The 13,623-nt window shown below is 39.8% G+C and overlaps 2 protein-coding genes across 2 annotated transcripts in view; one reads left to right on the top strand and one right to left on the bottom strand.

Annotated features, from left to right (window-relative positions):
* The window catches only part of LOC137617459 (uncharacterized), a 36,554-nt gene extending 25,896 nt beyond the window's left edge, over nucleotides 1–10,658 (top strand). The window contains exons 2-3 of the mRNA XM_068347482.1: nucleotides 10,009–10,328; nucleotides 10,445–10,658. Of these exons, the coding sequence (XP_068203583.1) occupies nucleotides 10,009–10,328; nucleotides 10,445–10,658 (534 nt within the window). The remainder of the gene's footprint in view (nucleotides 1–10,008; nucleotides 10,329–10,444) is intronic.
* A 1,547-nt stretch (nucleotides 10,659–12,205) lies between these two features.
* On the bottom strand, nucleotides 12,206–12,814 carry LOC137617458 (uncharacterized). The gene has a single exon (XM_068347481.1). The coding sequence runs from the start codon at nucleotides 12,812–12,814 to the stop codon at nucleotides 12,206–12,208; it is 609 nt and encodes a 202-aa protein (XP_068203582.1).
* Nucleotides 12,815–13,623: the final 809 nt, after the last annotated feature.

Below are 13,623 nucleotides of genomic sequence, written 5' to 3'. Positions count from 1 at the left end.
AAAATTTGCTGTATATATTTATAAATATATGTACATATATATATATATATATATATATATATATATATATATATATATATATATATATATATATATATATATATATATATATATATATATATATATATATATATATATATATATATATATATATATATATATATATTTATATACATACACAAACACACACACACACACAGACATATATATATATATATATATATATATATATATATATATATATATATATATATATATATATATTTATATATATATATATATATATAAATATTTATTTATATATATATATATATATATATATATATATATAAATATATATATATATATATATATATATATATATATATATATATATATATATATATATATATATATATATATTTACGTGCATATATGTATATATATACATATAAATATATATATATATATATATATATATATATATATATATATATATATATATATATATATATATATATACATATATATATATATGTATAAATATATATATATATATATATATATATATATATATATATATATATATATATATATATATATATATATATATAAATATATATATATATATATATATACTGTAAATATATATAAATATATATTTATGTATATATATATATTTTTATATATATTCATATATATATATATATATATATATATATATATATATATATATATATATATATGTATATATATATATAAATATATCTATATATATATATATATATATATATATATATATATATATATATATATATATATATATTCTTATATATATATATATATATATATATATATATATATATATATATATATATATATATATATATATATATATATATATACATATATTTATATATATCTATATTCTTATATATATATATATATATATATATATATATATATATATATATATATATATATATATATATATATATATATATATATATATATATATATATATATATATATACATATATATATATTTATATATATATATATATATATATATATATATATATATATATATATATATATATATATATATATATATATATGTATATATATAAGATAAAAAAATTCAGCGCTCATGTTAATTAGCATATGCTTGGATTGGATGTGAAAACTGATTTCTACCAGAAAAAAAAATCAATAAGTTTTCTACAGAAGTAGGGTCAATACATTATTTAAATGTAGGTGGTTGCGAGAGTGCTTCTCCAAATCCTATCTTCTTTCACCGCCTGGACAAATCCTTTTGAAGAGAGTGGCAGGAAGGGGAGACTGATTAGCAGTTGCTTAACAAAATGAACAATGTACAATTGCTTACTGACCTGGCAAACGAGGACTTATTGTCACAAAAGCGATACCGTGTATTGGCGATTTCTTTCAAGTGATGCAGTAGCAAGATTTATTACATTAGCTCGAACAAAGAATTACAGCTCCGTCTTAAGATTACATTATGCATAGATGGAAGCAAAATCCAACTGAATGTTTGACAACGCGATATTACCCCCCACCCCCCCTCTCTCTCTCTCTCTCTCTCTCTCTCTCTCTCTCTCTCTCTCTCTCTCTCTCTCTCTCTCTCTTAGAAGAACCCCGATGGCCATGTATTTGAATACAAATCAGCTTTCAAAGAATTCTCACATATTACTGACATTAAAAAAATATATATATTCTTCTTTGCAATTTCTCCGGTGATATTACTTGATTGAACCATAGTGTGCGGTTAACGGTTAAAGTAACTATATCTGGTGATCAAGCTATCATAGCTAGTAATACCTAATTTGTTCAATATATGCCACCGAAATAAAAGCACACACCTTCGTAAGTACATGCATATGCAGATATACAAACACCTTCACACGTGACTCATTTAATAGAAATGTTTACTCATCTACATTCTGTTACTACCTGATGGTTGATTGACTGTTAACGATACTTTCAGATGTCATCGTTAAATGAATATCACTTTATCATTTTTGTATGTTGAATTTCTCTGTATAATTGATTCAGATATCCTCAAATTTCTGCCTCCCTGCCAATTATTTTACACTATATAATTTATAGTTAATAAAATTTCCGTGCACTGATTGATTCTGTACCAACCGTGTGTCACACAATTGTACATAATTCGTTTTGCATATATTATGCTTGTATCTTCGCTCTTCCCTCGCACTAAACGAACATGAAAATTCATGTCTGAGGTTTCCTCTGTAACATTGTCTGTCTTGTTAACTTGTTATGTCCTGTTGCCTTGAGGTTTTGTATATAAAGGAGTGTTCTATAACAATATAACTCAGTTGATTGCATCCTGCCTTTCAGTTCACAACCCTCGCTCGGCACCGTCACATTGGTGACCCCGGAAGTCGACTCGCTCCCACTGCCTTCCACCCCCACCTCCCTCGCCCCTCCATCGTTGGTACTATGACGGAGACGGACTCTACTACAGCAGTCGGCGCTGCGGCCGCCCCAATGAAACTTTCACCGTTCGCTAGCGGAGAGGCGTTTGCGTGGTTTCAGCGCGCAGAAGTCCAGTTTCGTATCAGGGGCGTGACTCGCTCAACCACCAAAGCGGATTATGTTCTCGCGGCGATACCCGAGGACACCTTCCCAGAAATATCCGACTGGCTTTGTGAACAAGGAGACACCCCAATAGCGTATGACGCCCTAAAAACATACCTTCTGCAGCAGTACTCGCCGTCGCCAGCCGCCCGTATAGCAAAGTTTTTTCAGCTCTCGCAAGAACCGTTGGGGGACCAAAGGGCTTCGCTTGCCCTCAGGGAAATGACCAGTATCGCTCGCCTTCAACCTGCCGCAGACGGCTGTCCTCGTGAGGTGAACCTACTTAGTGCCCTTTGGATACGCCGTTTACCCGAACCTGTACGCGCTGCCATACCCGATGTCGATAGTTTACCCATAAAGGACTTGATGACCAAATCCGACGCCCTTATGGACAGCCACTTCAAGACCTCCATCAATGCCTCCACCCCTGACGACGAGGATGCCTATTCAACGTCAACCGAAGCTGACATTAATGCCGTAGGACATACACGCCTACCCCGTGACGTGCCGAAGCGGCGACAAAGCCGCCCACCACCCACCAATCGCTCGCGCCCCAACGAACGACTTCTACAGCCACTTACTACCTCCCATCCGCCGCAGTTTTGCTACTACCACTTCAGATTCGGGGCAACCGCGAAGAAATGTGCCAAGGATTGTCAGTGGCCAAAAAACGTGTAAGTAGACTATCGCTTGTGGCGGTGGCCTCCCATGTTTCTAATCTTTTCTTTTTACATGATGCAGGAACGGGCGTGCGATTTTTGGTAGACACGGGTGCTTGTCGTTCTCTTTTGCCAAGGAAACTCTTCAAGGCACGACGTAGTCTGTCTACATCTGCCGACATCCGCTTGGTAGCTGCCAACGGATCTGCGATACCCACCTACGGTTACGAGAACCTCACATTATCGTTCGGAAACGGTAAATTCAATTGGAAGTTTCTCGTTGCTGACATCACTATGCCAATCCTCGGTGCGGATTTCCTCTCTCATTTCCACCTTCTGGTCGATTTCGCCCACCGACGATTGGTCAACGCAGACTCGTACTTGTCGACACCTCTTCAACCCGCCCCCTCTAACCTCGCTCTCCACATCAGCGCACCCACGGATGCCTACGCCCACCTCTTCACGTCGTACCCGGAAGTTTTCCGTCCAGAACTTCGCCAAACGCCCACGGTTCCTGCCAAGCATGGTATTTATCACCATATCAAGACAACGGGACCCCGAGTCTCCGCAAAATTCATACGTCTGGCATCGGAACGATTGGCAGCCGCCAAACAGACGTTCGCCGAAATGGAGAAAATGGGCCTTTGCCAAAAGGCCTCCAGCCTATGGTCGTCACCCTTACACATCGTTCTGAAGAAAGACGGCTCCCTCCGTCCGTGCGGGGATTACAGGCGCCTGAACATGCAAACAGAACCAGATCACTACCCCCTCCGAAACATTGCCGATGTGACCTCCTACCTGTACAAAGCGAAGCTTTTCTCTACGCTCGACCTCCTGAAGGGGTATTATCAGGTGCCTATGAACCCAGAAGACATCCCCAAGACCGCCATCACCACTCCGTTTGGTACATACACCTTCAATTACTCCTGTATTGGCCTTCGTAATGCTGGGGCAACGTTTCAACGTCTCATGGATGGCATCTTATGGGATCTCCCCTTCTGTTTATGTTATGTGGACAACATACTTGTGTTCTCCTCCTCAAAAGAGGAACACCTCCGTCACCTGCGCATCGTGCTCGACCGCCTGCAACAAAACGGCCTTGTAATCCGGTACGACAAGTGTACCTTTGGCGCCAACGAAGTGTCGTTCTTAGGGCACCGTATCACTCCTGAAGGAGTCCATCCCCTCCCTGAGAAGGTAGCAGCCGTTCAGAATTTCCCCGCGCCCTCGACCGTCAAAGCTCTGCAGGAATTCTTGGGCATGATCAATTATTATCACCGTTTTCTGCCAGCCATTGCCGCCACTCTTGCTCCCCTCTACGCCTCCCTCAAGGGCAAGCCAAAGGACCTGAAGTGGGGTCCCCTTCAAGAAGCAGCCTTCTGCAATGCAAAGAAGGTCCTATCAACTACTGCGGCTCTTACATTTCCTATCCCACACGCCCCTCTCCTTCTCTCCACCGATGCCAGCGACGTCGCTATTGGTGCAGTACTCAAGCAGGTGGTCAAAGGCTCGCCCCGCCCATTGGCCTTCTTCAGCAGAAAACTGTTATTATTATTATTATTATTATTATTATTATCCAAGCTACAACCCTAATTGGAAAAGCAAGATGCTATAAGCCCAGGGGCTCCAACAGGGAAAAATAGCCCAGTGAGGAAAGGAAATAAGGAAATAAATAACTGAAGAGAACAAATTAACAATAAATCATTCTAAAAAAAGTAATGTCAAAAGAGATATATCATATATAAACTATTAACAACGTCAACAACAAATATGTCATATATAAACTATAAAAAGACTCATGTCCGCCTGGTCAACAAAAAAGCATTTGCTCCAACTTTGAACTTTTGAAGTTCTACTGATTCAACAACCCGATTAGGAAGATCATTCCACAACTTGGTAACAGCTGGAATAAAACTTCTAGAGTACTGCGTAGTATTGAGTCTTATGATGGAGAAGGCCTGGCTATTAGAATTAACTGCCTGCCTAGTATTACGAACAGGATAGAATTGTCCAGGGAGATCTGAATGTAAAGGATGGTCAGAGTTATGAAAAATCTTATGCAACATGCATAATGAACTAATTGATCGACGGTGCCAGAGATTAATATCTAGATCAGGAATAAGAAATTTAATAGACCGTAAGTTTCTGTCCAACAAATTAAGATGAGAATCAGCAGCTGAAGACCAGACAGGAGAACAATACTCAAAACAAGGTAAAATAAAAGAATTAAAACATTTCTTCAGAATAGATTGATCACCGAATATCTTAAAAGACTTTCTCAATAAGCCAATTTTTTGTGCAATTGAAGAAGACACAGACCTTATATGTTTCTCAAAAGTAAATTTGCTGTCAAGAATCACGCCTAAAATTTTGAAAGAGTCATACAAATTTAAAGAAACATTATCAATACTGAGATCCGGATGTTGAGGAGCCACCGTCCTTGACCTACTTACAATCATACTTTGAGTTTTGTTAGGATTCAACTTCATACCCCATAATTTGCACCAAGCACTAATTTTAGCTAAATCTCTATTAAGGGATTCACCAACCCCAGATCTACATTCAGGGGATGGAATTGATGCAAAGAGAGTAGCATCATCTGCATATGCAACAAGGCAGAATCGGGTTATTCTACCTTCGATCGAGAATTACTGGCGGTGCACTTGGCTGTCCGTCACTTTCGCCATTTCTTAGAAGGTACGCCCTTCGTCATTCGCACAGACCACATGCCTCTGGTGCACGCCTTCACTCGACAGTCTGACGCCTGGTCCGCCCGTCATCGCCGACATATCTCCGCCGTGGCTGAATACAATTGCACCCTCCAATACGTCCCTGGGAAAATGAATCCTGTTGCCGATGCCCTGTCAAGAAACACGTTGGCTGCCGTTCAACTGTGATTGGTTTACAATGCCCTGGCTGAAGCCCAACGACAGGATCCAGAGTATCTAGCATGTAGGACATCCTGCACGTCCCTCCATTGGGAAAATTTTCCCCTCGAAGACTCCAACACCACCCTCCTCTGTGACGTCAGTACTGGTAGACCGCGACCTTGGATTCCTGCTCCCATGCGCCGACAGGTGTTTGATTTCATTCAAGGCCTTTCACATCCCTCGTGCCATTCTACTGCACAGCTGCTGAAAGCAAAGTTCATTTTGCACGGCATTTCTAAGGATGCTAAGGATTGGGTCCGCGCCTGTACTTCTTGCCAAACTTCCAAAGTACATCGACACACGGATTCAGGAGTGGGCACCTTTCCTCAAGCTCAGCGTCGTTTCGCACACATTCACGTCGACGTTGTAGGCCCCCTACCCACATCACAAGGACATCGTTACCTGTTTACCGTCATCGACCGCTCCACTCGTTGGCCTGAAGCCATTCCCATGGAAACTGCAACGTCCGCCTCATGTACATCCGCCTTACTCTCTGGATGGATTTCAAGATTCGGTATCCCTGAGCATATTACTTCTGACAGGGGAACTACTTTCACCTCTCAATTGTGGACGTCATTAGCGAATCTCCTGGGCATCACCCTACATCAGACAACGGCCTACAACCCCGCTGCCAATGGAATGGTTGAACGTTTTCATCGCACCCTCAAAGCAGCTTTGATATCCCGCTGCAAGGATTGCAACTGGTTTACTCAGCTTCCCTGGGTCCTCCTGGGACTAAGGACCACTCCTAAAGACGCCCTCGAAGTCTCGGCAGCTGAAATGGTGTATGGCGACCCGTTGGTCGTCCCTGCCGAATTTTTTCCTTCTACAACCTCCTCCGACGATCTCCAGCGTATAAGTCACGTCGTGGGAAAATTTACTCCGTGCCGCCAGACTTACAAGCCCCCAGCGAAGCTTCACATACCAACGGACTTGCACTCTGCAACGCACGTCTTCCTGTGCAACGACACTAGCAAGCCACCACTAACGCCCCCTTACACGGGCCCTTTCCTTGTGATCCGACGCAGTCCAAAAGCATTCCTACTAAACATTCGGGGCAAAGAAGACTGGGTCTCCAATGATCGTCTAAAACCTGCTTATCTTCTGCCAGATGACCCGCCTACAGTTCGCCTCTCCAGATCAGGGCGCCCTATTTAACATGTACAGTATGTCATTTTTAGGGGGGGAGCCATGTACCAACCGTGTGTCACACAATTGTACACAATTCTTTTTGCATATATTAAGCTTGTATCTTCGCTCTTCCCACGCACTAAACGAACATGAAAATTCATGTCTGCTGTTTCCTCTGTAACATTGTCTGTCTTGTTAACTTGTTATGTCCTGTTGCCTTGAGGATTTGTATATAAAGGAGAGTGTTCTATAACAATATAACTCAGTTGATTGCATCCTGCCTTTGAGTTCACAACCCTCGCTCGGCACCGTCACAATTCCGTTTCCATATTCTATTATATGGGACAGGAATAAATTTATTTTTTCGACTTGCTAGATCATTTTCAGAACATTTTTTTAAATGGGAAAATTTTTTATTTCAATCTGAAATACGATAACGTGAAGATATTACTACGATTCATATAATAATATGATCTAGCATTACCATGCCAGGACTGAAGCTAGTCCTAGGATGAGCTAAGAATACAGCATTCTACCAGGGGTTGCAAGGGGATGTACGTAGCACCCCACCTCACTCAACCTGCTAAGTAAGGATATGGATGTTAGTATTTCATCTACGCTCCGACTTTTCATCTACATTTAAATTTTACAGTATACAGCAAAACTTGTGATGCCTGAAATCAGTGATTTTCGTTTTTAAATCACTAACTGAGAACTCTTGCAGTCTTCACATTTCCAATAAGACTAGGGTTCAGCGACGAAACACTTTGAAACTTCACTCAATAAAAGATTCATTTCATTAAGCGTGGCTTTAAAAATTAATGCAATAACTTTATCAAAATATCAGCTAGATCATTATGTAAAAATTAACACAATAATCTATGAATATGGTAAAAAAAATATAAATAGATGCTTATTAAATCTTACTTTTCATTCACCATAATGTATCTAACGTAATGAACCCATCGGAGGTGTTGTTGTGAGTTTGGCCTATCCAGACATCAATTGGTAGTAGCATGGCAACACTCTCATAAAGTACTTCTACTCATCTAGTCATCTGCCAAACATGATTGGAGCTACCACTCTTTGTATAGGTCTTGTTAACTACCCAACCCTAACCAGAAACTGAAACTAGTTGAGCAATATTTCACCAGACTTTCGCAATAAAGCAAACATTGCCAGTGCCATAGCTATCTATACTCTGTGTAGATGTCTAAAACGATACAATGAAGGACAAAGATTCCAAAGATTCCTAAGAGGCGAGTGACCCCGCTACACAATCGAATAAGAAAACGAAGAGGTAACTAACTTTATAACCAAGCATTCATTTTCTTAATCATTTCCGTTCTTAATCCTTGACAGGCATTCATGAGCCAATGCATATCATCATGGGAGACTATGGGTGAGGAAAATATTTGTAATAGATTGGTTAACGTCATTCCCAGAAGAAACAAACAACCTTTCTTTTTATATATATTTACACACAGACACAGACACACACACACACACACACATATATATATATATATATATATATATATATATATATATATATATATATATATATATATATATATATATATATATATATATATATATATATATATATGCTCGTGTATATATATATATATATATATATATATATATATATATATATATATATATATATATATATATATATATATATATATATATATATATATATATATATATATATATATATATGCTCGTGTATATATATATATATATATATATATATATATATATATATATATATATATATATATATATATATATATATATATATATATATATATATATATATATATATATATATATATATATATTATCATTACTTGTTAAGCTGAAACCCTATTTCGAAAAGCCGGATGCTGTAAGCCCATGGGCCACAACAGGGAACTTAGCCCAGTGAGGAAAGTAAATAAGGAAAAATAAATTATTTTGAGAACAGTGCAAACATTAAAATGAATATCTCCTATATAAATTATAAAAACTTTAACGAAACATGTGGTAGAGATATAAGATAGAATAGTGTGTCAGAGTGTACCCTCAAGCAAGAGAACTCTAACTCAAGACAGTAGAAGACTATAGGAACCCTGACACTTGCACGAATTTGTGGCACGCATTGTCCCGCATTTGTTGTGGCAAGGCATGACACTTTTGTGGCACGCACTGGGAGGTTCCCACACTGTTCACGACAAGTTCATGCAAAGTTCACGCATAGTTCATGACGAGTTCACGACAAGTTCACGACACGTTCACGACATGGCACGAACTGGCACGACGAGTTCAGGACAAGTTCAAGACACGTTCACGCATAGTTTCGCACTTCCCGCATTGGCACGCATCGTTCACGCCAGTTCAAGACTTGGCCACGCCATATAAAAACGGGGCTTCTCCAACCCGAGGACATTCTTGGATTGGCTTCGGAAGAGACAACAATGCTTACTGTCAGAGACACCATTGCAAAGAGGAGAAGATACTTATACCTGGCAGCTGCTATAGCCTTTGTTGGAGAGCAGCAGAAAAGGCTGGCAGAGGAAGAAGAGAAACCAAAGGCAACCCCACCTCGAAGAAAGATACAAAGGAAAGTGTGGGTCAGGGAATGGTTAACCAGAAGGCACGAGTTTGGACAGTATGACAGTCTATTGACTGAACTCCGCAAGGAAGATCAAAGAGGCTACAAAAATTACCTCAGAATCACACCTGACCTGTTTCAAGCGATGGTTGACAAGTTAACCCCTCACCTCCAGAAACAGTCCACCTTCATGAGGGAATCACTTCAAATTGGATTCAAGCTTGCTGTCACCCTCCGCTTTTTAGCCACTGGAAATTCCTATCAAAGTCTGCAGTACAGTTTCAGGGTTGATGCAAGTACCATCTGCAAGTTCATACCCGAGGTGTCTAAAGCCACCATCACGGTCTACAAGGATGAAGTGCTGCACTGCCCCAAAACTGAAGAGGCCTGGAAGGAAGTTGCTGCCAGGTTCAGCTCCAGATGAAATTACCACAACTGTCTGGGGCTGTGGACGGAAAGCACATTGCCATAAAGAAGCCCCGCAATGCTGGCTCTTACTACTACAATTACAAGGGCTTCCACAGCATTGTACTGCTGGCAGTGGCATATGCTTCCTACAAGTTCCTCTATGTGGATGTTGCGGCAGAGGGTGGTGCGTCGGATGGAGGAACATGGAGCAACTGTTCTCTGCATGATGCTGTAGAAGACAGAGCTGGAGTGCCTCAACCAGAACCACTCCCTAATGATGGCCACCCAGTACCCTATCACTTCGTAGGGGATGACGCCTTTGCTCTCTGACCCTGGATGATGAAACCATTCTCCCATCGGTCACAAGTCCTACGAGAACGAATATATAGCTACAGATTGTCTCGTGCCCGACGTGTCGTGGAGAATGCCTTTGGAATTTTATGGCAAAGGTTCCGTTGCTTCTTGACGACGATGCAGCAGAACCCCGACAGAATCAACCTGATCACCATGTGTGCCTGTGTCCTGCACAGCCTCTTCCTCATCAGATACCCATGCGCTTTGACAGAAGTGGACTACGAAGATCCGGTCACACATGCTCTGATCCCTTGTGGATGGAGGACTGAGCAACACCTGCTGGGGCTGGTGCCTCTACCCGGCCATCATACCCAGAAGGATGCAAAGGATCAGCGAGACTACCTTTCACGTTACTACATGTCCCCTGCTGGTGCTGTCCCTTGGCAAGAAAAAATTGTGGTACCTCCATGAGCTGCATAGATGTTTCATTTTGTAAATAAAAGAAACGTATCTTTTTCGTGTGTATTTTTTGTTGCCCTTTATTGTTTTTTTAAGTAAGAAAGCATTTTATTTACATATAAACAGCAGACATCAAATATGTACAAGTATTACATTCCAATTATTAACAAGTGTCTCATCTCATCTCAGTCAGTGTCCTTGCTGGTATTTTTTGGTCCCTTTACTTTTTGGTTTATTTTTCTCTCCTTTTTATTTAGTGTTTTTATTTTGTTTGTTTTGAAATAAGAAAGCATTTTTATTTACATTAAAACAGGAAAAAAAAATGGCTCTTGATTTTAAGGTAATAGAGAAAAATAAGTGTTTAAATAAGAAATCCTTTTATTTTTACATTAAAACAGCAAACATAAAATTTTTTGGGGCTCTTGATTTTAAGGTAATAGAGAAAAATAAGTGTGTTGAAATAAGAAATCATTTTATTTTTACATTAAAAGAGCAAACAAAAAAAAATTTTGTTTGCTCTTGATTTTAAGGTAATAGAAAAATAAGTGTGTTGAAATAAGAAATCTTTTTATTTTTACATTAAAACAGCAAACAATAATTTGTTTGGCTCTTAATTTTAAGGTAATAGAGAAAAATAAGTGTTGAAATAAGAAATCATTTTATTTACATTAAAACAGCAAACTTCAAATCTTTTTTGGTTTATTTTTCTTTCTTTTTTATTATTTGTTCGTTTCAATTTTCTTTCTCTTAATTTTAAGGTAATAGAGAAAAATAAGTGTGTTGAAATAAGAAATCCTTTGATTTACATGAAAACAGCAAACACAAATTTTTTGTGTTTATTTTTCTTTCCTTTTTATTTTTTTGTTTCCATTTTATTTTAAAGTTATAGAAATATTTCTAAATAAGAAATCATTTTATTTACATTAAAACAGCAAACATAAAAAAGTTTTGGGTTTATTTTTCTTTCCTTTTTATTATTTTTTAGTTTCCATTTTCTTTCTTTGTATTTTAAGGTAATAAACAAAAATAAGTGTTTTGAAATAAATGAATATCTTATTTACATTAAAAGAGCACATATACAAGTATCACTGTCCAATTATTTACAAATATTTACAAGTGTCTCATCAGTCATTGTCCTTGTCCTTGATGGTTGTGGTACTGCTGCGCGGGGATGCCTGGTGGACTGGTGGGGTGTTGAGTTCCTTGGGGGTGTAGAGGGGTGACGGTGACATGGCCTCGTTTAGGTTGCTCTTGAGGGTCCCCGGGGTCAGGACAAGGAAGCCGAGTGGTGTGAGAGGTGACTTGAATGTCAATGACAGCGACGACAATGAAGGTGTTGGTGAAGGAGCCTGGACAATGGTGGGCGAGGATAATGAGATTGATGGTGGACCCTGGACAGGGGTGGCTGATGGTGGAGTTGGCATCCCTGGTTGCGATTCAGTGTTACGTGGCCAGGAAGACTGGCCTGAATACTGTGGTGACTGGGGCGGCATCCAGTTATGACTGGCTGGACGATGCTGCTGCTGCTGCTCTGGCTGTGCCTGCGAGGGTGCTGGTTGAAGTGGATGCCAGAAATGCTGCTGCTGAGGGGGCTGCCAAGGTTGCTGCTGCTGTGTGGGCTGCCAAGGTTGCTGTTGCTGTGGGCCTGCCCAGGTCAAGACTAGTTGTTGCTGTGGCTGCTGGAAGACCTGACGCCGCTGCTTGTAGCGGTGTACAAGGTTTAGGCACTCCATCTGGAACTCGTGTCAGTAGTCCTCTGGGGTAGCACGCATGTGGCCTTCCAGCAGGCACGCAAAATCATGAACAATCTTGTGCTGGTCGCTGAACGAGAGGGTCGCCAAGGATTCTGCTTTCGACATGATCTGAAACATACAAACATTGTAACAATTTAGTACAGCATTTTAATGCAACAGATTGCACATTCTATGTCAAAAACAATGTATGAAACTGGAATACAATCTACATGTAGACATTTGCATTCTCACATTCTTCAATATAGAACTGAAGTCCTTGTCGGACACACAGGTGTCGCTGGGTGTGGTGTTTAGTGTTATTAGGGTGGACCAATTCCCCTTGCCCTTGTCCTTCCAGCTGCTGGTAGATGCTTGGCTGTGGGAACCTGTGGACCTCACTTCATCATCGTCTATGTCACTGACCATCACTGCACCTGCTTCTGAGCCAGGAAACTACTCACTGGAGACTGTCTCTCCCCAGACGATGTGTTGTATGAGGAAAGCCCACGTTTCCATGATGTACTCCTCACGGCCACTCCTTTGGGCCTGGCCAGCTCCACACTTCTTCTCCTTCTTCATAATCTTCCCCACCCTGGTCCTCAAGTTCTCGTAAGGCTTCTTGTATTAGGCACCAGTGGGAGGAGGATCAAGCTGCTTTCCTAGTTCGTCCCACCGGCTGTTCTTGGCTACTGTGTTGATCCACTCCTTGTGTTTCTTGTCAAACAGCATGGGGTTCTCCTTCACAAAGTCGGCCAACACAGTCTCCGTCTCTTCTGTCCAGCGGTAGTCAGGGATTTCTTTCTTAGACA

The sequence above is a fragment of the Palaemon carinicauda genome, chromosome 23 (genome assembly GCF_036898095.1).
Source record: "Palaemon carinicauda isolate YSFRI2023 chromosome 23, ASM3689809v2, whole genome shotgun sequence".
Taxonomy (NCBI): domain Eukaryota; kingdom Metazoa; phylum Arthropoda; class Malacostraca; order Decapoda; family Palaemonidae; genus Palaemon; species Palaemon carinicauda.
This window is presented reverse-complemented; position numbering and strand designations above follow the sequence as displayed.

Coding starts and splice junctions, on each gene's coding strand:
- LOC137617458 (XM_068347481.1), bottom strand. CDS start 12,814: ATGGAGTGCCTAAACCTTGTACACCGCTACAAGCAGCGGCGTCAGGTC.